At 54.3% G+C, this 24,567-nt stretch overlaps 1 protein-coding gene across 1 annotated transcript in view; it reads right to left on the reverse strand.

Moving 5' to 3' along the window:
* Positions 1-8,180: 8,180 nt before the first annotated feature.
* NDNF (neuron derived neurotrophic factor) overlaps positions 8,181-24,567 on the reverse strand; it is a 33,431-nt gene continuing 17,044 nt past the window's right edge. The window contains exons 2-4 of the mRNA XM_079773040.1: positions 16,646-16,834; positions 13,001-13,125; positions 8,181-10,067 (exon numbers count right to left, since the gene is read on the reverse strand). Of these exons, the coding sequence (XP_079629166.1) occupies positions 8,668-10,067; positions 13,001-13,125; positions 16,646-16,833 (1,713 nt within the window). The 5' untranslated portion in view covers position 16,834 and the 3' untranslated portion in view covers positions 8,181-8,667. The remainder of the gene's footprint in view (positions 10,068-13,000; positions 13,126-16,645; positions 16,835-24,567) is intronic.

Below are 24,567 nucleotides of genomic sequence, written 5' to 3' on the forward strand. Positions count from 1 at the left end.
TATTCAGTGTCTGGTAAGTGAATGTTCAAGAAAAAATATAAAATTTTATTAAAATGTTCTATTATTTTAACACTGACTCATTTATTCCAGCCCTTTGTATTCAGCATGTCTCTATCGAAATAAACCTCCGTTTCTATGAACATTGAAACGTTTGTTTTTTTGCGGCCACATATATGCACACCTTGTGTATTTGGCCCGTGGTAGCCTTTGGGTTTGACGTGCTTGCTGTAGGAATTAGGAAAATCTATTTTTAAAGTGGAAAGATGGCACCGGGGCCCTACTCCCCTTCGCCCTGTCCCAGGACGAGCAGGAGAGGGTCAGCCACACGGTCATGGCCGCTGACGCCTGGCCTCTGAGGGGAGGCCTGGACCCTGCCACCTGTGCGCCTGCCCCGGGCAAGGCGGGTTCACCAGCCTGCAGCCGGGAACTGGGCAGGGCTGGGCGAGCTTCCTCAGGCCAAGGGATAGGAAGCATTTGCAGGGAACAAAGGTGTCCTGAAGGGAACCGGGAAACTATCGTTAGCAAGTACTTCCCGTGCCAGAAGCAAGGGCTTAAAACAGTGAGCACAAGTCCACGGACTTTAAAGGTGAACTTGCACCCACAGGTTCCGGGAGCACAGCCCGAGCCCCGCCCCCCAGGCAGGGACTGAGACTCATCGCACCCCTGGCTCTCCCTGGACCCTGGGCTGGGCCCTGGGCTGCACCCTCATTCGCTGTGTGACCTTGGGGACGTGACTTAACCTCGGTGACATTTGGTTTCCTCGTCGGTGACGTGTGGGCAATAACAGCATCTACCTCTTAAAGTTGTCAGGGGGTTAGCAACACAACGCCTCCGTTTAGGATGTAACTGCAGCTCAGGGCCAGACGTCATGAGGCTCAGTAACTACCTGCCTTTAAAAAACCATGACAAAGAGTTTAATAGCGGGGTGGGGGGAGGGGGGACGGGGAGACCTATGGAATACTTTCCACATAAAGATTAAAAGAAAAAAACACATGACAAAAGAAGGCAAAACAATGGCAAAACAGAACCCAAACCAGAAAACACAAAAGCATTAAATAAAGGTTTATTGGCATCCTATTACAGACACATTATATTATATGTAAGCATTACAGCAAATTCTGTATCATGAGCAAATACCAAGCAAGGTCGTGGTAGAGCACAGACACCAGGACAATGGAAACTCGGTGTGGTCACAGGAACTTAGCCAGCTTCCGGAATGATTTCTCTTCTGTCTCTGGCCCTCCACGCTTACCAACGCCAATGATCACTATTGGTGTGTCTAGAGTCTAGACACAGTGGTCGGCAAACTCATTAGTCAACAGAGCCAAATATCAACAGTACAACAATTGAAATTTCTTTTGAGAGCCAAATTTTTTAAACTTAAACTTCTTCTAATGCCACTTCTTCAAAATAGACTCGCCCAGGCCGTGGTATTTTGTGGAAGAGCCATACTCAAGGGGCCAAAGAGCCGCATGTGGCTCGCGAGCCGCAGTTTGCCGACCACTGGTCTAGACCAAGCTTTGAAAACATTTAACCCCCTCCCCCTTTCTATCTGCCCCTCCTGGGTTCCCTTGCGAGGAAATTCCGCTTCACTAACACGCACGAGAGCCCAGGGCCAGGCAGGTGGAGGCGGAGACACACCCGGAGCCAGAGGCGCCCACGGGCACTCACTCGGCGACCTGGCGCCCAGGACGGACTCCTCGGTGCTTTGGTTTCGCGGCTGTTCACCGAGAATAACACCCATGAATTCCTCTCAGAGTCATTAGGGCTCCGGAGCGGTACTCCGCAGGCCTGGCTGGCTGTCGGCTTCAAGTCCTCGGTTTCCCCACTTTTCCAAAAGGCACCTCCGCCGTCATCCCCTCCTCATTTCCGATAAGATCGCTCAAGGCATGGAAGTTAAAAGCACTCGCGCCCAAGTCCGCTCCTCCACTCACCTCGCTGTCCCGGCTCCCATTGCTGCAGCAGAGAGGAGAAAGCGCAGTGGCGTCAGGAAGCGTTCTCTTTCTCTTTCTGCCCTCCGTCAGCCACCATGACAGGTAATGACTGGCTGGCGTCCTCAGCGATATTGAACCGGAAGCATGGTCCTGCCAGTGTTCCCACAGCAGAGGATAAGCATCCCGTGTGCTTTGGCGCCGGGAACTCGGACCGGAGCATCTACTGCAGCTTCAGCCCCGCTCCTGCGACGCGTGCCCGGGCCCTGGCGCACAGGGTTTGGGGCGGTCAAGTTTGCTCAGCACACAGCTCCCCCATGAGTCAAGGGAACGTGACAAAACAGGGGTAATTTAAATGTTAATGCTGCGGCCTCACCCTGGCTTCCTACCTTTGCCACCTTTTTCAGACCCAAAGATCACGCGTGGATCACCCACAGGAATCCGGGGCCGTGTGCGTGATGGAAAAAGGCAAAATTCGACAACCTCTGATTTGGATGTTGGCCTCTTCAGTTGAGGAAAAACGTTAAGCTTTATTTAACAGGGAGGGGGTATTCAATCCTACCACTTAAAAAGCCGGCTAAAGGAGCCCGGGATTTCTTTAAAAACATGTTTTTAAACTGAAGTTTTACTGTAACAAAACCGGTGGAGTTGCATTTGGTCAGTTACGAAACAGACGTATGCTTGTTTGTCTCACTTGCCTCCTCACCTGCCTCAATAAAGTTCTCGCTCCGTCTGGAAAAAGCCAGAAGTGTTCAATGTCACCAGGGCTGCTTGTAAGTCCTAGGGGCTGAGCCACAGCCACTCCGCGGAGAGCGCAGCTCGGCCCCGGCAGAGGCCACGGTGTCCGTGGCTGTCCAGGGTCCCCTCGGCCTCTGCAAGCCGCTCCTTGACGGGCGTGCACAGCTCTCCAGCCTGTGGGAGAGGCACGCACAGACCACCTCCGCTCACGGGTCCGAGTTATCCCACAGGGAGGGATGGGACTGAACAGGCCTCCCCCCAACTGGGCATTAATATACTTGGTTCTGTTGATTACAAACAATTTCTCTCCGAGCAAAACCCTGTCCGAGTTATAACTGACTATGGACACTGCGGGGTCTTGTCAAGTACATATATCTTATGTCTATCACCCTGTGCCTCCCTACTTATAGAAGTTGAAAGGACGACGTGAAGAATTGACTACGGACAAGAAATGGATATTTGCTTATTTGGATATTCATCTTGGCAGGTTGCTTACCAAGAAGAGAGAGACGGCAGATGTTTTTAAATTTCTGCTTAAAATTCACCAGCTTCTGACAATAATTCTGGACTCGAAGCAACACATTCATCCCACCTCTTAGTTGTAAGAAGGTTATCTTTTGTAGGCGGTTCTGACAGGATCTCATCGCCCATAGCAACACCCGCCTGCCCTGTCTCTGTCTTACAGCCGAGTCTCCCCTCAGACACTGGCTCCGCAGGCTGCAGGCTTGGGGCCCCTCTGTGTCCGCGGAGGCTCGACGTGCCCCTGGTCAGAGCTCTGGACACCACATTCCTAAGGAGTTTCAGCACATCCTCAGCTCTCCCGAAGTGCGTCCCTGCGGCATGAGGGGACGCTGAGAACATTTACTCTTATTTCTGTTTCTAATGGGTCTTTTCTAGGACCCAACGGCCCCTCTGCTCGAAGTTCCTCCCTCTGTCACCGTGGGACGGCCGAGGCCACCCCATCCCCATTAGTGTCCGACCAATGCCCGCGCCGCGGTGCCTGCGCCCGACGCTTCGGTCTCGGAGCCCGCTGTCTATCTCCGGAGGCCTTCTGTCTCTTTTCCACTTTGAATATTTAAAAATATCTTTGAAAGAGCTCTGGGGGTGGGTATGAAAAGCCCTTCTAATTAACTTCCTCTCTGAACACTGATTATGAAGTTTGTTTCTCAAAATTGAGGAGCAAAGTAAACAAACAGAAATGAAGGAAATCTTCCCCAGATACACGGCCCACTGTTCCCAGAGAGTGTCTATCAGTGGGAGACAATGTTAATTACTCATTTTTTAAAACTCCTCACCCGAGGACATGTTTATTTACTTGAGAGAGAGAGGAAGGGAGAGAGAAGGGGGAGAGAGAGAGGCATCGATCGGTTGCCTCCCCTACGTGCCCAGACTGACCCGGGACCGAACCCAAAACCTTTCGGGCGTAGGGGACGCTGCTCCAACCAACAGAGCCCCCCCTCCCCCCCCCCCCCCCCCCCCCCGCCGGCGATGAGCAGATGGTGATTAAGGTCAAATTTCCCGGGGAAGGCTGGGTGTCGGGCAGAATCCCAAACCTTATGCAGTTGAGCTACGTTCGACCTCACAGGACCCTCTGGGAAAGAAATGCGTGAGGACTATACCCTTCTCATCTCCTCTCTGCCCCCTCCCACTGTCCCCCTTCAACATAATAGGAAAGGCCCGGATGGACCAGTCTGCTTTTCTGGCCGGAGCTCTGGGGAGAACACGGCGTGAGTGTGCAGAGCCCAGGTCCCACGGACCAGCACACTCAGGCCCTTTTCCTCGGGTCCTCGTTGGGGGACACCCCAGGGCCAGCTCCCAGCCGGATTTCTCAGCATCCCACCATGTCAAGGGGGGAGGGAGTGGCTTTGTAAGTGCCACGGATCTCGTTCTTCAAGGTCGATGCCGGTTAGGGTTTGGTTCTGCTTTGACGCCAGCCCGTGAGCAGAGACAGAGGTGCAGCCAGGTGAGCCGCTGTGGCTTTCTGGAGGGAATGTTAACCTGGGGGCACAGGAATCGGGGTTCTGCTCGCACTGGGCCTGTTTCCTCACGTAGAAAACAAGGCCGTGCCTGCCAGTGTGGCTCCGTGAACTGAGTGTCATCCCAGGCATCAGTCACCGACCGGTCGGTCCATCCCTGTCAGGGCACATGCCCAGGTGGCTGAGCTTGATCCCCAGCAGGGGGCATGCGAGAGGCAGTCAACAGAGGCTGTTTCTCATTGATGTTTCTAGCTCTCTCCCTCTCCCTTCCTTTCTCTCTAAAACAGGGGTCCTCAAACTTTTTAAACAGGGGGGGCCAGTTCACTGTCCCTCAGACCATTGGAGGGCCGGACTATAGTTTAAAAAAAACTATGAACAAATTCCTATGCACACTGCACATATCTTATTTTGAAGTAAAAAAACAAAACGGCCAAAACACCCGCATATGGCCCGCGGGCCGTAGTTTGAGGACGCCTGCTCTAAAATCAATAAAATCACATTTAAAAAAAAATGAGGCTGTGGACGCGGTGGTCCCTGCGAGGGGCTGGTTGGTACGAAAGAGATTCTGATTGGTTACAGGTCCATCAAATCCCACAAGTTGTGCATGAAAGAAACTGTTTTCATTGACGGTGTTTGAACCTCCCAAATTATTAAGAGCCATTAAGCTGATTTCAAGCCCTGGAGTTCATCTAAGCGACGATTTTATTGCAGTCACTTCATTTGGCTTCTCAGCGTTCCAAAAATCATAATTTTTCAAATGTGTTCTGAATAACAGAAATAAGGGACGCCTGTGTCCTTCCCAGCACGAACCCTTCAATGCATGTTTAAAAAATCATCTAGACATTGATGGTAAAGTAATTTAACCAAGAAAGTCATCTGCTATCATTTTTATTGATTCTGAATAGTTTAGATTTAAAAGATAAAGGGCTATCATTTAAGCAACTAATGACTGTCTAGCCTCAAGTCTGTGTGCATGCAGACCTAGATTAGAAGACTCTGTCTCTGAAAACAACCATTTGAGCTCGGCCGCCTGGCTCAGTGGTTGAGCATCAGCCTCTGAACCAGGAGGTCATGGTTCGATTCTCAGTCAGGGCACATGCCCGGTTTGTGGGCTTGATCCCCAGTGGGGGGGCGCGTGCAGGAGGCAGCCGATCAATGATTCTCTTATCATTGATGTCTCTCTCTCTCTCTCTCTCCCTCTCTGAAACCAATAATAAAAAATAAAAATAAAAACCATTAGATTTTTTTCTTACCAGTTTGCAGTTATCAGTTATAGGCTGTACACACACCCTTAAGGAAATCCGAAATGGGCTTTAAGGATTGGTTGCTTTGATATCAACAAGAAGGCAAAACGTTTGTTTCCTTTTGGAAAACGATCAAGTGACTTTCCCCCCTAAGAACTGACTTATATTCCAGCAAGGATCTTGGAGCCTGGGCAATTCCACCACTTGTCTGTTTTGACTATGAGTATTTCTATTTGTACTTCTCTGGTCGTCTCTTTTTACACCTGAAAAATGAAGGAGCCCTAACTGGTTTGGCTCAGTGGATAGAGCATCGGCCTGTGGACTGAAAGGTCCCAGGTTCGATTCCGGTCAAGGGCATGTACCGTGATTGCGGGCACATCCCCAGTAGGGGGTGTGCAGGAGGCAGCTGATCGGTGTTTCTCTCTCATCGATGTTTCTAACTCTCTATCCCTCTCCCTTCCTCTCTGTAAAAATCAATAAAATATATTTTAAAAAAATGAAGGGGTGCACTTGAGTGTGTGCTCAGACTGTGCTGCCCTCAACGCGGCTCCACCCGTCCCAACAGGGCTCTCGTACCCTGTTCTCCACACACACACCTCAGCTCCGTGGACACGAGGGGGTATGTTCTCGCAGTAGCTACTTTCTAGTTCTTTCGTTAATTAGGAACCAATTTTTCTCTCTTGTCCTCAGTTCACCTGTGAGCTCCTAAAACCTCAGCACATTAGTGAGCAATGGAGCTTTATTGCTTTATTAATAGGTTTTCTCTCTTTCTTTATGAGTGACAGCAGTTTCACAACGTGTCTCTAATTTTCCTACCATTTTTAAAAAGTAAACTTCACTGGGGCATGAAAGAATGCCTGGATTTATCCAGAGAATGTAGCAAACACCATCGCAGCGGCTGGAGACGCCAACTCGGTGAAATTGACTTGGCCTGGTTCCCGGGCCGGCTGAGCGTGGAGCCTGCCACCTTCGGAAGCTGCCGTAAGGCGGGTTCACTGGAGTGGATTTAGCGCTCTGCTGGGTAAGAACGTATTTGTGAGTCATGGGAGACCGTGGATCCCCCTCCAAAGGCACCACGCTCATAATTTAGGAGAGAATATCGCTGGGACACTATTAATTTTGAATGTTTACTTTCAGCCAACCAAGTTTTTCTAGGCTGGTTACACATGTCCTTATAAAAGGTGATTTCAGGTGTCACTGCTGTTTTGCACAGACACATGGGACACATTTTGATTTGGTCTCAACATGGATGAGTTGGATGGTCCACGCTGATAGGGGACCAGGCGGGGGGTGGGGGGCGCGGGGAGAGGGGGCGTTTGCTCCTAAGCGGGCAGGGCATCTGTCGTGAGGACCAGCACTCACACCCCCTGGGCCAGAGCCACCTGCCCCACACGCTCCACCCTGGGGAAGGTGGAGCCGGCACGTGGGGGACAAGGGAGCCGCGAAGGGTCATGCCTGTCTCCACCTGGAGCTCCAGAAACACTCTGTAACTGAGAATCGCAGTCCCCCCAGGACAATGTCTTCTGATGGAAGGGAGCTTGTAATGTCATCTGACCCGAGTCCGCCCCACCTAATGGGGCAGGAACAGGTGTTCCTAAAGCCACAAAACTCAGGCGCCTGCAGGTCCCGACCCGTCCGAGTCCTGGTTCTCATGGCCTCGCGTACAGCACGTGCGGAGAACGAGACCACCTCGGACTGGCCTTCCAGGGCCTCTGACACGCGGACGCTGTCGCTCGTGCCTCAGCTTTGTCTGACATCTAAATTACTTTTTAAAGATTCATGAAAAACCAAAGGGAGAAGTATCAGACTGTTGATGTTACAGAACAGCCGCTTCCGGCATCCCCTCGTTACTAATTACACGCACACAGAAAACACGTGGACGTACCCCACGTTTGTACTTAGAGGAGGAGCTTATTTTCAACAGAGATGTGCCGGGCTGTTCAGGACGAGCTGCTGGGCACTTGCAGCCGCAGTGCTTGGCTCGTCCTGTTCCGTGAAAACCAGTCCTTCGGACTCTCTCAGTGCTCACACTGCGCGCTGTTCAATGTCCAAGCGCGAACCATGATACTCTCTCCAATGCCATGGCGACTTCTGGGAGACGCGCCATGTCTTTATCCAAAAAGGGTCAGGCCCGATGCCAAAGTGCATAAGGGTGCAGTTCGGGGGACAGACATTAACTGAATACACCAACGTAGCTGCTTGGGAAAATGAGCAGAATATACTCTAATATCTTTAATTTTATGTACATGGATATAATGTGTCAACTCTGCACAGGAGATACATACAGCACTTCAACAACCCACTCAACAGAGAAGCATGTACAATACAGCTGACCAGAGCGCCATCCACATCGTAGACTTAGATCCGATCTGCACTTTAACAGGAGACTTGAATAGTTTACAATCATAGACACACCGACATTTAAAACAAGACTTTATAAAATAATTTATATCGATATATCCTAGCATCTATCGAGAGGACTGGCTTGCATTTTGGGGATGTGTGCAATGAGTAGCATCTTTTAAACTTTCAGGTAATAAAATAATTTAGAAGCAGTTCATGCAGTGGTCAGAGCGGGGATGGCGGCTCCTTCAGGGGGTCCGTCTGTGACGTCACACACCAGGCACCCTGGGCACGCGAGGACCAGTCTCCCCTCTCGAGGGGACACCAGCATCCACAGACGCCCGCGGACCCCCTCCCTCGCGCTCAGCGGCGGGCACTCGCATCTCTCCCGGAGGCCCCGGGACAGGTCCACGTGATGCACCTGCACCCAGGTCACTAGCAGACCCTGCGGGTTTTGACGACTTTGCTCTGGTACTTGACGGAGTGCCCGCCGTGCCCCACGAGGTACACGTCCAGCAGGTAGGCTTTGCCCGGCTGGAGGCCGCGGACGGTCTCCGTGGTCACCGCCCTCTGTGGGTTCCGGCTGTGGAAGTACTTGCACAGCACCTTCTCCGACTTCTCCCTCGTGTCCGGCCCCAGGCACTGGTTCTGCTCTCGCCTCCTCTGGCCGTCGCTGTACGTGTCGCCCACCTCCTTCTTGTAGAGGCAGAACTTGCTCCTCTCCTGGGTGCCCAGCCAGGCCACGGTGGCCGACGAGCAGGTGCGCAGCCTGTCGAAGGCTTTGATCCGCGTGTCCTCGGGGAGGGACGGGAAGGCGTGCTTGCCGGGCCGCGTGCTCGCCAGGACCTTCAGCAAAGACGCCCCCTTCCTGCTGCCCTTCAGCCGCAGGAGGTACTTGGCCTTGGGCCTGCCCCGGAGCAGGAACTGCCGCACACCCTCCACGCTCTGGGACAGAACCAGCTTCCCGTCTCGGCGCACCTGGACCTGCACGGCGTCCAGGCAGGAGTGGACGAAGAAGGCGACCTTCTGGTGGGAGGAGACGGGGGCGAACCGCAGCAGCTTGGCCCCCCGCCTTTTCACAAACACGTCGGTCACCTTCCCGTCCTTCAGCTCCACCGTCTTCTGCGCGGCCTCCTCCCTGGTCCTGGCGAAGGTGCCCACGTAGGCCGTGCTCATGTTGTTGCGGCTGTTGGCCACGAACACGTCGAAGTAGTACTGCGTGTCGGGCTTCAGGTCCGAGACGGTGAAGATGTTCTTATTTCCGATGCAGACCTTCTGGATGTCGGCCTGGGGCCGCGAGTGCGTCGCCAGGCCCAGCCTGGGGGGCGGCCTGGCCTGGGGACCGCGCTCCTTGCCGGGGTTCCCCGGAGGGAACCCGAAGTGGGCGAAGTCGAAGGGGCTGAAGTCCAGGCCGGGCTTCGGGGCCGTCATGAAGGCGTCGTCCGCGCTCAGCTTCGCCTCCACGGCACACAGGCTCTTGAAGTTGTGCTGCCGGCTGACGACCACACAGTACTGCACGGGCTGCTGCAGCCGCGAGGCCGTGGGGCTCGGCTTCCAGGCCAGCGTGGCCGTGGTGCGGCCCAGGGCTGTGACGTCCACCCGGGGGTCGTAGGGCAGCTCCGGGTAGGGCTGGTCGGACGCGGGCGTGGTGGTGGCGTAGACTCGGAAGTGCGCGTCCTTCTCCGTGGACAGCAGCTCCAGCCGGTACAGCCCGGCGGGGGCGCCGGCCGACACGAAGGACTCCACGTCGTTGCCTTGGTAGGAGAGCAGCTCAGCGCCCGCCTCGTGTGTGGCCTGCGGCCTCTGCTGCTCCAGCGGCTCCGGCTCCTGCTCGCCTGGAAGACAGAGCAGAAGCGACCGTCAGGGCCCGGCTCGCGGCCGCCTGCAAACCGCGGGCTCAAGACCCCCGTGTTCTCCACCAGCACAGCAATGCCTGCTGCCAGCAGAGAACTGGGAAACACAGAACAAGATTGAAAAAACCCTCCCAGTCGCCCAGGATGGTTTGGTTCCGTGGATAGAGCGACGACCTATGAGCCAGGAGGTCACAGTCCGATTCCTGGCCAGGCCACATGCCTGGGTTGTGGACTCGATCTCCAGTGGGGGGCGTGCAGGAGGCAGCCGATCAATGAATCTCTCTCATCATTGATGTTTCTCTCTCTCTCTCTCTCCCTTCCTCTCTGAAATCAATAAAAATATATTTTTTAAAAATAAAAAGTCATTGTAGTCAGGGCCCCTGAGCAGCCCTTTATGAAGATTTTGGGCTATTCCCATCCAGTCTTCGTTTTTTAACGTATTTCTCAGCCTCATTTTTCTTTGTCACCAAATCACATTCTTCTTCATGTGTGCATGCCTCTAGACCAGTGATGGGCAACCTTTTGAGCTTAGTGTGTCAAACTTCGCCAAAAAACTGAGCATAACTCGGGTAGTGTGTCACTTTGAGGAAAAAACATTATTTCGCAAATGTTTCATCCTCAGGAGCAGCAAATGTTTCATCCTAGGCATGTGTCCGCCTCAGCGGCCGCGTGTCATCAGAAATGGCTACGCGTGTCAGTGCTGACACGCGTGTCATAGGTTCGCCATCACTGCTCTAGACAAACCTCCATTTTTGAATCCTGTTTTCCTCACGTAAGACTACAGCCTGAGGATATGACTGTGGGTCACTTCCGACTGTCATAGGCGGTGCTGTGAGAAGTGTGAGGCTGTGGTGGTTTTAAAGTCTTTCTCAGGAGAGACTCCGATGAGTGGATTTTGTAGGTCACAGCCTGCAGCCCTCTGAGCGAGAGCCCCGCCCGCCATCTGCCTAGGGAGGGGATCATCCCTTCAGCCGCATCCGAAGGCCTGCCCCTCGCTAATCTCCCTTTGTTGGTGCCGGGGGAATGAAAGGTCAGGGAGGCAGGTGGGGGCGGGGTGGCACCAGATGATGGGGGTGGCACCATTTCCCCCTAAAGTACAGAGTGGGAAGCACAGTAAGAGCACCCCGTGTCCCATGTCGGGAACACGTGTCGGAGAGTGATGCGGGGAAGGCGCTGAAAGCAAATCAGCTGCCACAGAGATCCGTGTGGGGATTCGAGCAGGCCCCGCGGGAAGCCCTTTCCCAGCTCACCCTGCAGGGGGCAGGGAGGGGTAGGATCCTGTACTTAAACCCCGGGATCAGCAGCCGTCACAGGACCATTCGTTTTCTCTCTCAGCCTCATCCCCACTCATGAGCTGTCAGCTGAGGGTGGCCCTCGCGCCCGATGCCTCGCCCCTGCCCGGCAGCACCCTCCCGGCCCTGCAGGCTCTTCCCCTGCCCTGTCTGTGTCTTAGCTGCTTCCTGTCACCGTCCTCGGCACCTCCTTCCGCTGCCGACCCCATTCTTCTCGCCCTGGACTCAGGTGCTGGACGCCCTTTGCTTGTCTCCGCGCCGCCGCCCTTTACGCCCCAGAGACAGAGGTTTGTGACCTCGGCTGCCGTCGGTCACTGTGGCACTGAGGCCCAGAGCCCAGGCCCCAGGGCGATCTCAGACCCGCTCAGAGCCCAGGGCGTTCTCTTCACCTCAGGGGGACTCCACGCTCAGGCAGGACTGAACCCCCAGCCAGAGGCGGGTGCAGACATCCCCTCCTCCTCCACCCGCCCCCACCTGCCTCCCTGACCTTTCATCCCCCAAGGCCATCGACCTCCAGTGCCACCCTGTCCTCCGGCGCCACCTTGTCCTCTGACACCACCCCCGTCCTCTGGTGCCACCCCGCCCTCTGGTGCCACCCCGCCCTCTGGTGCCACCCCGCCCTCTGGTGCCACCCCGCCCTCTGGTGCCACCCCGCCCTCTGGTGCCACCCCGCCCTCTGGTGCCACCCCATCCTCTGGTGCCACCCCGCCCTCTGGTGCCACCCCGCCCTCTGGTGCCACCCCGCCCTCTGGTGCCACCCCATCCTCTGGTGCCACCCCGTCCTCTGGTGCCACCCCGTCCTCTGGTGCCACCCCGCCCTCTGGTGCCACCCCGTCCTCTGGTGCCACCCCGTCCTCTGGTGCCACCCCGTCCTCTGGTGCCACCCCGCCCTCTGGTGCCACCCCGCCCTCTGGTGCCACCCCGCCCTCTGGTGCCACCCCGTCCTCTGGTGCCACCCCGCCCTCTGGTGCCACCCCGCCCTCTGGTGCCACCCCGTCCTCTGGTGCCACCCCGTCCTCTGGTGCCACCCCGTCCTCTGGTGCCACCCCGCCCTCTGGTGCCACCCCGCCCTCTGGTGCCACCCCATCCTCTGGTGCCACCCCGTCCTCTGGTGCCACCCCGTCCTCTGGTGCCACCCCGCCCTCTGGTGCCACCCCGCCCTCTGGTGCCACCCCATCCTCTGGTGCCACCCTGCCCTCTGGTGCCACCCCATCCTCTGGTGCCACCCCCGTCCTCTGGTGCCACCCTGCCCTCTGGTGCCACCCCGTCCTCTGGTGCCACCCCGTCCTCTGGTGCCACCCTCGCTTCCCTCATCTCCGTGGAGAATCTCTAGCGTACCCTGCGCCCCCGCTGACGTTTTGCACCACCAGGAGGAGAGGCTGTTTCTTGCTGCAGCCACCATGCAGGGCCTGAGCCTGCTCCTGCTCCCCTGATCCCTCCCCCCCCTGCTCCCCTGAGCCCTCCCCCTGCTCCCCTGAGGCCCTCCCCATGAGCCCTCCCCCCCCCGCTGCTCCCCTGAGCCCTCCCCCTCCTGCTCCCCTGAGGCCCCCCCCGCTCCCCTGAGGCCCCCCCTCCCCTGAGGCCCCCCCTCCGCTGCTCCCCTGAGTCCTGCCCACTGCTCACCTGAGCCCTGCCCGCTGGCCTCCTCCGGCAGCTCCTGCAGACTCAGCCGCCACTCCAGGGGGGTGTCACAGGGGGTCACGGTCACGGACAGCGGGGTGTTGTCCTCTTCCACCACAAAGAAGTACCTGCGGGAGAGGGGCCATCAATCAGACAGGATCCACTCTGACGCCCTCCGGACTCAGGGAAATCCCCAGGCTAATTCCATTCATTTCACAGGGACTGGGACCGGCCATCTGACAGGACTGCGATTCTCAGCATGAACCACGGGACTCCACCAGCCAAATCCGCCAGCAGGTTTACCAGCAGCACGGTGTGAAGGAATAAAGAGACGCTGAGCTGAAACGTGTAACGTGGGTGCTGCTTGAGTGAAGAACCAACACTTAGCTCTTTGGGGTGCTATTTAGCCTGGGCCCTACCATTCCAATAAGGCACAGCCAAGAGAAGCCCGCAGGCACGCTGACCGGCAGGTACGGTATTTTCCAGAACTTCGGCAATAGGTTTGTTTGTAAGGGACCGGGGGCACCTGACAGTCACCCACTGTTCAAACGCTCCTCGCCCGGCAGCGCCCTCGGAAAGCCTGCTGGTCTGTCTCTGCGGGATCGCTGCTCGGCTTCCACACCAGCGACCTGTGCCCACAGCGCCCCCGCCCACAGCCTTTGGATAGAGGGACCCCATCCCACGTGAGAACATTTAAAAAGTAAAGATCAACGTTTCAATCAGTGGAAAGACTCATTCTCTGCCACTAAGACTTTCTGTTGGAATTAAATAACCTAGTGATTTTAAAACAATTTTAAAAAATCAGAACATCCTGCTCTCTGCTTCCCCTGAATTTTGAACACATGGCCCGGCTGTGACAGTGCCGTACGGTCCTCCTCTGAGCTGTGACAGTGCCGTACGGTCCTCTGAGCAGCGCAGATGGGTTCATCCATCGTTTCAGAGCCGGGAGCCTGGCCTGAGGAGCCGGTCCTCCAGCTCAGCAGGCCCAGAGCTGCTCGCTCCCCTGGCCAAGCCTACCTCGGTGTGACCTCCCGCCCTGCACCTCCTGGGCCTCCTCCCTGTGTTCTCCCCATCGCCACCCACACCCTCTCCAAAGGGACCACCATGGGCTTCTACTCCGTCTGTCTCCTCTGTGGTTCCCTCTCACCTTCCAAGCCCTTGGTCACCCAGGGACAGACAGGGCCTGTGCCTGCACCCCTGCCCTCCACCTGTGTGCACCCCCATCTACCTGTGTACACCCCCCCGTGTGTGCCCCCCCTGCCACCTGTGTGCACCCTCCTCCACCTGTGTGCGCCCCTCAGCCTGTGCGCCCCCCCCTCCGCCTGTGCGCGCCCCCCTCCGCCTGTGCGTGCCCCCCCCCCGCCTGTGCGCGCTGCCCTCCCCCGTGCACACTCCTGTGTGACGCACTGGGCTTGTGGTTTCTCCTCTTCTATGTGAACCATTCCCAAATGTCAGCCTGAACTCTGACCTCAATTTGGGTACAACTATCTCCTGCCATCTTCACTTAGATTTCACTGGGAGTTTAAACTTAAGGTATGGAACCCAAACTTCTGATTCTCACCCCAGTCAGCTCCTCCTGAGGTCTGTTCCTGCTCATGAGTGACCCCCGACCTCCCAGTCACTCAGGGCAGTGCAGGATCCTCCTTGCCCCTTCTGCCTCTCCCCTCCAGGTAACTGACCCGGAACACCGCTGGCTCTGCCTTCACAACATCCCCGAGCCGTCACTCTGCCGCACCTTCCGTGCCACCCTCCCACCCACGCTGCTCCTCGCCTGAGCACTGTGATAGCCTTCGACTGGTCCTTGTTGCTCCCGGAACCCCCTACTCATTTACCCCCTTCCAGGGGCAGTGATCTTTGAACACCCGTCAGCACACGCCACTCCCCCTGCTCTAACCCCCCAACAGTGTCTCCTTTCATTTAGAGTAAAAGTCACAGCCTGACCGGTGTGGCTCAGTGGTTGAGGGTCGACCTATGAACCAGGAGGTCAATTCCTGGCCAGGGCACATGCCTGGGATACAGGCTTGATCCCCAATAGGGGTGTGCAGGAGGCAGCCGATCCATGATTCTCTCTCATCATTGATGTTTCTACCTCTCTCGCTCTCCCTTCCTCTGTGAAATCAATAAAAATATATGAAAAACAATAAAAAGCACCACAGAGCAGGGCATTGGTGCACTTGGGAAATCAAAATCATTTTTAAAGAAAAATTCTGACTCACTCCAAGATTTTAAGAGACAAAATAATTCGAAAAGCAAATGTGTCCGGCCAGAATTCAGCTGAGAATAATTCAGCTGAGTGACTAGCTGTTTCCCACGCCCTTTCCCGTTTCACAGCCTGAGCGGTGAGTGGAAGGACTTCGCGTCTCTGCAATGTCATCGTCCTTGCATTGGGGCCTTCACTCTGATGTCATTAAAGGGATCGTGGTTATTTTTATTTTACTGATGAGTCAGCTCCTAATCTATTGCATTCACTCAAACAAATGATGTCATTCAGGCAGCGCTGAAATGATGCCCAAATCATAGGCCACATCCGTCAACATAGGAATGCTGACCCTCTGCTACCATTCGCGGACCAGAGGGTGACAAGCTACATGGGCCACTGTGGGAGGGAGTCACCTCCCATTGTCACTGTCAATCAAAAGTGAAGTGACAAGAGAAAGATGACCCAAAGGTCTGATGCACCTCAATCTCTGGACAAAGGGTCACTGGTGGTGTGACACAGTCTTTCCCTTCAGAATGCCCGAGTGCCCCAGCTAAACGGAGAAACTATTTCTGAAATATGGTTGAGAGGGGTTTGGGGTACTGCAAACTAACTAACTTTACATATAACTAGCTTAACCCTTTGCACTCGCTTGCTTTTTTCTTGATTCCTGCTAACCGTGTCGAGTTACACTCGACATCTGAGTGCAAAAGGTTAATGAAGGATATACACATACATACTTAATTATGTAACATACTAGAGGCCCAGTGCACGAATTCGTGCATCGGTGGGGTCCCTCGGCCTGGTGGGCGATCGAGGCCTATCAGGAGGCTGGCTGGCTAGGGGGAGGGGCTGCAGGAGGTTGGCTGTGGGAGCACATTGACCACCACCTGCAATGAGCGTCTGCCCCCTGGTGGTCAGTGAGCATCATAGCGACTGGGCGACTGGTCATTAGGCTTTTATATACATAGATATGTCATTTTTAAAGGTCAGAATATTTAGAAGAATTATGTGAGCCCAGTTTGATGAGGCTGGCATGAAGGAAAATGAACAGGGTCCATTTTTATCACTGTTGGGGTTGATTATTCTTTCAGAATCTGATGATATTGGTCAAAGTCATGTTATCCTTCTAAGACTAACTGCACACCTTTGAAGAATCGTGTGTGTTCATGAATCTCATTTTAATCCTAGATAGCCCGCCTTAGAAATTTCCCTCTGTCCTGAAGAAAAGAAAGCAATCATTCCAACGGTAAGAAATGCAAAAATCTCCCCCCACCCAAAAGGTCACCGTGGGCCGGAACCGGAGCCCCCAACGAGGACTGGCAGCGGCTCTGCATTTTTCCCACTGAGAGGACACGGCCAGGCCACCCGAGGTTAACCACAAAGCGTCCAGGCTCAGCATGTTGGCTGACACCCCGATGAGCCTGCAGAGAGGGAGGTGTCAGGGGTACCTCTTAGGTGTGTCCCGGAAGAGGTAGCTGCTGATCTCAGCTCCGTCCGGGAGCACCGAGGAGTCGTGGAAGAAGGCCTTGTCGCGGACCTGCATCTGGAAGAGCTCCTCATCACGCGTGGGCAGCTTCTGGGCCCGCGGGCCGAGTGGGAGCAGCAGCCACAGCAGCCACAGGGGCAGGGGCGCCATCCTGGGGGACAGGAAGTGGCGCGTCAGTGCTGCGGGCAGACAAGGGTCGGCAGGTTCCCACACTGCAGCTCTGAAGGTTAGGGCCGCCTTACGCACTTTGGATCACACACCTGATCCTGACAATGACTTTGCTGGGTTTCCCCCAAAAGTACAGGGTGTCCCAAAACATTGTGCACCTGCTTTAACAGTGGGTAGCTCAATGTGAAAACGAGATGTATTTTAATAAACCCGGCCTTAACAATTATTCAAAGTGTGCGTATACATTTTTGGGACACCCTGTATATCCTGGAGTTGGTGATGAACTCACTAGAACTTCAGGTAGTGAAAGGACTGTGAAAGGAAAGGACCTTTGGTGCGGTGACCTCCCTGGGTGTTCAGAGAGGAAACCCCACTTCACAACGGCAGGAGCCCATGTGGTCCCTGTAGGCACCTGTAGACCATGCCTCAGAGTCTGACACCTACTGTGCGTGGCTGAGGGCCAGGAAAGGACCAGCACACAATTATTTGTTCATTGTTGATTTTAGAGAGAGTGGAAGGGAGGGAAGGAGAGAGCGGGAGGGTGAGAGGGAGGGAGGGGGAGAGAGGGAGAGAAAGAGAGAGAGAGAGAGAGAAATACTGATCAGTTGCCTCCCGAATGCATCCTGACCAGGGATTGAACCTGAAACCTAGGCATGTGCCATGACTGGGAATCGAACCTGCCTCCCTTTCAGTGCACAGGACAACGCTCCAACCAATGAGCCACGTGGGCAGCGCCCTGCACAATAGTTTGCATTCTTCCTCATCACCTGACTCAGCGTTGTACATGGACAGTAGTATTCTTACTCCCACACTCAGATTCTCACAAACCCAAGCTTTCTGCAGATGATCAGGTTGAACTTTCTCACAGGTAAAGCAGCTTGTCCAACATCACAAGGCGAGTTCTTTGCCGCCTAGTTGTTGTCGATGACCAGACTCTGTGACGGGGCGTTCACATGGCAGCTTTCCTGCACCAGAAAGCGGGCTTGGGTGCCCCTTGGGTGGAGGGAGCCGCTGCACGGTAGCCGTGGCTGGGCCATTTCCTGTCAGCGAGTTACGCTGTGGCACGTGGCACGGCTTTCCGCAGAGACCCTGCGAGTCATTATGGATCCACGGCCACAGCCACGGCCACTGCCGCGGGGATGCTGCCAAGGATGCCACGGCGCCGTGTCCGCAATGCGCAGGCGAGGCCTCTCCCTGTGGGGGTGGGGAGGCCGCGCTCTCTCACACAGAACGCCTGGGAGGGTCTCCTCATCCCTCTGCAGCCGGCACCAGGGCCTCAGCTAGGGACACAGCGTGTTCACGCGTTAAGCGCTGTAAATAGCGAGAGAGGCCAAGGCAGGCACCTGCGGTCGCCTACAGGGAAGTGACGGCCAGCGCTGGTTCCAGTCACTCCGCAGCCCAGGCGCCTGGACCAGCCCCTCCTTCCGTCTATCTTCCGCAGGGTGTGGGAGAGAGGCCCAGGGAGTGATAACTCGCGAAGGGAACGCGCTCTCCTCCCAATGAGGCGTGAGAAGGAGCTCTGCACCGCGCTCGCTCACCACGCGCTTTAACTTCTTTTTCCCCGGACAGTGGTTCCTGCTCTGCGTTTCCCGGAGTCCCCACAGCACTGAGTACCCGCAGCACGGAGTCCCCGCAGCACTGAGTCCCCGCAGCACGGAGTACCCGCAGCACGGAGTCCCCGCAGCACGGAGTCCCCGCAGCACTGAGTCCCCGCAGCACGGAGTCCCCGCAGCACTGAGTCCCCGCAGCACGGAGTCCCCGCAGCACTGAGTCCCCGCAGCACGGAGTCCCCGCAGCACTGAGTCCCCGCAGCACGGAGTACCCGCAGCACTGAGTCCCCGCAGCACGGAGTCCCCGCAGCACTGAGTCCCCGCAGCACGGAGTCCCCGCAGCACTGAGTCCCCGCAGCACGGAGTACCCGCAGTACGGAGTCCCCGCAGCACTGAGTCCCCGCAGCAGCAGGGCCGCGCTCGCCACTGCACCCAGGCTTCACGATCACCAGTGGAGCGGGTGCTGGTCTCACACAAAACAAACCTCCGTCCCCATCAGCGGAGAACGGGGGAGGCCCAGGAGGACCTGACCGCAGAGCCCTGGCGTCCAGCCGCTGCAATCTCTCCGGAAGCCCAGAGAACTTCTTACCGAAGGCCCCTCTGTCCCCCTTCGCTCTCGACGGCACTGCGACGGGGTGAAAACGGAGCGACACCTAACATGCTCGCCCTCCCGTTCCAGCTCCTACCGGACGTGTTGTCCTAGGCAGCCACTAACCTCTGTATCATCCTAGGCAGCCACTAACCTCTGTATCATCCTAGGCAGCCACTAACCTCTGTATCATCCTAGGCAGCCACTAACCTCTGTATCATCCTAGGCAGCCACTAACCTCTGTATCATCCTAGGCAGCCACTAACCTCTGTATCATCCTAGGCAGCCACTAACCTCTGTATCATCCTAGGCAGCCACTAACCTCTGTATCATCCTAGGCAGCCACTAACCTCTGTATCATCCTAGGCAGCCACATAACCTCTGTGGACCTCGATTTTCAGAAAGATTTGGGCCGATGACCTCTGAACTCTGAAAACAAATGATGATTCGACTGGTACTCATCTCCTCCCTGATGTTTAGGAATAAGACCAGGCCTTAAACAGCCTAAACATCCTGTCCCTCAGCCACCAGACGCCGCCAAGGCGCAGCCCGGGAAGGCGAGCTGAGAAAGGGCGCTCACGTGAGTTGCACCTGCAGACAAGGGTCGTATGGACAAAAGACGGCTGGATGCATCAAAATTAAAACTCAGGGAACCTACCTGAACCGAACAGGAACTGAACTGGTGGGCCCCCCCACTCACTGCCTTAACCCCTCGCCTCTGCTGCTCCTCAATCTGAGCAGAATTGGACGCGCTGCCTCTGTTAAGAAATACTTATTTCAGCATGAGGAAGCATATTCAGCGCGCTCTGCAGTGGCACCCCCGACACTCTGCCTCCTGAGCGCGAAACCGGCCTCTCTAAAGGGGCGGGAACTTCCTGTCCACACTGACTGGGGACTTGGAGCCAACACGCCCCTTGGCACCGCTTGAGAGTGCCAGCCATGGCATATTTGCCCTAGAACCACTCAAGGCAAAGCAGCAGCCCCATGAGGGCCCACGAAGCGCCCAGCCCCAGCACCCCAGGACAGCGGAGCAGGGCCAGCTGCCCGGGCCCTGGGCGCCTGGGAAATGCAGGTAGCCCCCGAGTTAGGGAGCCAGCTAGTGCGGATGGTGGGGAATTCCCCTGCATCCTCGCTGCCCTGGGAAACACTTTCTCTTTATCCAATCAGCTCATTGTAAGAGACGGATTTTGAGTTAACAACAACAACATTAATAAGTCTTGTTGTGTCCACGCTGCATGCCACGCACTCTTCTAAGTGCTTTACCTACATGATCTCCTGCAATGCCAGCAACCACCCTGCCGTGTGGGCACTGTAATTTTCCTCCTTCCCAGAATGGTCAAACTAAGGCATGGACAGCTAAGACCCCAGAGCGAGACTATGAACTACTTATGAGTGACTTTAGAACTGTGGTAAATATTGTTATTATGTACTCCCCTCACCAGCTACTTAGTAACTTAATATTTAGTAAGGTGGGCCACTGCGATGGGAAGATTATGCAGGTACGTGTTGAGACAGTTCCCCAAGGGCCAGTGGGCTGGTGTTTGGGTCTCCTGGGAGCAGAACAGGCTGCCGTGATGCGAGATCACCTTCTCCAGGACATGTGTGTAGTGAAGAGCCTCGGAAGACAGAGCCTCCGGAGCAAAGAGCAGGCATGGTCGCTACCCACTATAGAAGGTGTGGGCTCCCCCCTCCTGCACTGCTGATGGGAATGCAGACTGGTGCAGCCACTGTGGGAAACAGTATGGAGTCTCCTCAAAAAATTGAAAATGGAGCTCCCATTTGACCCAGTAATCCCACTTCTAGGAATATATCCCAAGAACCCAGAAATACCAATCAGAAAGGACATATGCACCCCTATGTTCACAGCAGCACAATTTACAATAGCTAAGATCTGGAAACAGCCCAAGTGCCCATCAGCAGATGACTGGATCAGAAAACTATGGTACATCTACACAATGGAATACTATGCTGCTGTAAAAAGGAACTCCTACCATTTGCAACAGCATGGATGGAGCTGGAGAGCATTATGCTAAGCAAAATAAGCCAGTCAGAGAAAGATAAATATCACATGATCTCACTCATTTGCGGAATATAATCAACAACATAAACTGATACACAAAAATAGACCCAGAGACATAGAATCATCGAATAGACCGACCAACCTCAGATCGAAGGCAGGGGGCCAGGGGGGAGAGGGGGGTAAGAAATCAACCAAAGGACTTGTATGCATGCATATGAGCATGACCAATGGACACAGAAAGTAGAGGGGTGAGGGCATGTGTTGCGGGGGTGGGACTGGCCAGGGAGAGGTCAATGGGGGGGGGGAGAGACATATGTCATAATCTAAATAAAGAATTTTTAAAAATAATAAATAAAAATGAAAAAGGTGTGGGTTCCCCGGGCTCAGGGCGTGCCTCTCTTGTAATAAACCCACCACATGGGCTGGTGCCATCTGGCCCTTCTGCGCCATCCCCTGAGAAGTGGGGGCCGGGGAGCCGGTGGGAGAAAACGCTCACACTGTGGATCCCGCCACCGCACTGAGAACGAGGTCCCTATGTCTGACCCACGAGTCTGGGCCACCAGCATCTAGAAAACGCTGGCAGGCGGACCCGGCAGCTTGCAAGTCGGGTGGAATCTCAGGTCTCCACAGTTCTCGACTCTGAGCATTCACGCAGTAATTTCGTTACTAGCTTATCAACGTTACTGGCTCTGTGGACATTTCTATTTAGGTCACCACCGGTGGGGGATAGACTCAACTTTATCTTTGGCTTTCTCTCTGTAAAACACCCGCTCTCCCCGGCTAAAATTTTATCAGTTCGCACTTTTTATTTCTGAAACAAGTTTAACCATTTTAATTGTCAAATCAATCATGGGCAAGAGGGATGCCTTCCAGAGAAGAGCACACCTCCTTTTTTCTCCGGTCTCTATTTTCCTTTTATTGTGTGTGTATGAGAAGAGGGGTGTCAGCTGACCCTCCCGTGGTAACCACTTCACAATATATGGAAGTCAAGCCATCATGTCTACTCCTTAAACTTATACAGTGATATATGTCCATTACTTCTCAATAAAACTAAAAAAAAAAAAAAAAGCACAATCCCAATACACAAGACTTTCTACCCAATAGAAGTATAGTTTCCAAAATGTTATGGAATAACATTCATTTATTGTTGGGGGGAAATGTAGTCAGGTATTAGATGAAGTTAATCACTTATTCAATTTGATCAGTTTATGGGAAAATTATTTTTAACAAAATATATTTAAAAGAAGCACTGAATAGCCCTAGCCAGTGTGGCTCAGTGGATAGAGCACTGGCTTGTGGACTGAAGGGTCCTGGGTTTGATGCTGAACAAGGGCACATACCTCGGTTGGGGCGCATGTGGGAGGCAACCAAACGATATGTCTCTCTCACATGGATGTTTCTCTGCCTCTCCTCCTCCCTTCCACTCTCTCTAAAAATCAATAGAAAAATATCCTCGGGTGAAGATTAACAAAAAAAGAAAAGAAAAAAAAAAGAAAAAACATATTTTTAAAAATAAAAAAATAAAAGCATTGAATATAGCTAATCACAAAGCTATTATACAGACATATTGTACATATTCTTACAATTTACATTCAAAGATTCAAATGTAAAGCTTTACTTATTCTTTTTTATAATTTCTCTTTATTGTTGAAAGTGATAAAGATGTCCCCCCGCCGCCCCCCCCCCGCTGACCCCCTCCACCTGCTCCCGCCCCCACCCCAGGCCTTCACTGCACTATTGTGGGTCCATGGGTTATGCATATGTGCATATGTTATTTGGTCAGGATGGTTCTAAGATTTTATAGATTCTTCCCCCCAACCAATAAAATACTTTAATTCAGCTTACGAATAAGTCACTGTAAATAAATAACGGAAAACACATGCTTAGGAGTAAGCCTTGGGTAAGCCAGTCCATGAGAATAGATGTTTATTCTAAGATTGCAAAAGTGCCCTCTAATGGCTTAACTTGTCCTCTCATTTCCTTTTGTGACTTACAAGTGTCCAGAGCTCATCTCGGTTAAAGTTTAAATGGAAAAACGTTTCTCAGCACTTCTATGTCGACAGCTTTTCCTTTGTCCTGCACCTGGGGGGCGTCTAGGGAGACCTGGCCGTCTTTCTCCAGTCAGGGGTCCCGCTCCCACAAGATGGGACGTTGCTGGGGTGACGCCGAAGGTTTTAATTTGCTGGGTGGGTCAATCGACTTGGCGCCCAGTTCCTCCCAGCCCAGAGAGAGAAGTCTGGGTGGTGTTCTTGAGTTACTGAGAAGACGGCCTGGGACAGTCCATGGGGAAGCTCTGAGGGGCCGAGCCCACAGGTCTGACACTGACCTTGCTCTGTGGTCAGAGGCCGGCACGTCGGACACACCTTCGGTCCTGCCGAGACTACGGGTCTGACACACCTCAGTCTTTCATCGACGTGGTTCATAATCTGGACTGTGGTGATGCGAGTTGGTTTTATCGTTGGACTTGCAACGTGTCCCAGATGAAAGAGCAGGTGTTGGGAAATATCATTGTCCCTGGACGGACCACGTGTCCTGCACTTACAGACGGTGAGAGAGGACTGGGTGCTGATAGGTCAGTCAATGAAATTTGTTTATGATACACACACATTTAAGGTCAAACTGCTGAGAAACAGTGAAATAAATGAAATTCGTTTATGATACACACACATTTAAGGTCAAACTACTGAGAAACATTATATGCGTCCAATGAGCTGATTTGTATGTGTGTTGCCGCCTCTCTGGCGAGCAGGCAAGCACCCAGCTCAGAGGCGTGGAGAGGGCTTTGTTGGGAATGTTTTGGGACCGTGAGGACTGGGTTGCGGCTCCCACTTGACATGTTACCTGTCGCCGTCTCTGCTGTGCTCTCACCCCCATGCCCAGGGGGCAGTGACCCGTGTGGCCTGCGGGACGGAGGGAAGATCCGCGGCAGAGAGGAGGCAGTGAAGACTCCGGGAGCATCTTCACTGTCCCCCCGGGAGCTGATGCACCACCGAAAGCAGACACATAGCTCTCAGCACTCACTGGCCTGCTTATCCGGTGCCGCCTTCCGTGCAGCAAAAGCAGTAGTGGGTCGGCCGGGCGGTCCCGCCCCCACACCCGAGGAAATGCTGAGAACGGGAAATGGCGAGGAAAAGTTAAAGGGAGCTGGGACAATTTACCAGGTGTCACCCCCCACCACTGCCCCCCACCGGGGGAACCTCTAGCGACTCAGAAAACACAGGTGCCTGAAAGCACATAAACCCGCCCGGGGTGTCTGCGGCGGCCGCACCGCGGTCGCTTTGCAGTTACCTTTAATGACATAAGGTTGGCAGGTCAGTTTACCATCTTGGCTAACCTTCTGGTTCACTTAGTGAAAATACAAAATTATTATTTGAAATTATGCAAACAATGATAACAGGGAAGTGAATCCAGTTAATTTACCCCTTTTCTTCATGTTTTTATTGATTTTTAGACAAGAGAGGAAGGGAGACGGAGAGACAGAATCATGATGTGGTCATCGATCAGCTGTCTCCTGCACCCCCTCCGCCCACTGGGGATCAAGTGTGCGCCCTGACCAG

This window comes from Cnephaeus nilssonii, assembly GCF_951640355.1.
Source record: "Cnephaeus nilssonii genome assembly, chromosome: 5".
Lineage (NCBI taxonomy): Eukaryota > Metazoa > Chordata > Mammalia > Chiroptera > Vespertilionidae > Cnephaeus > Cnephaeus nilssonii.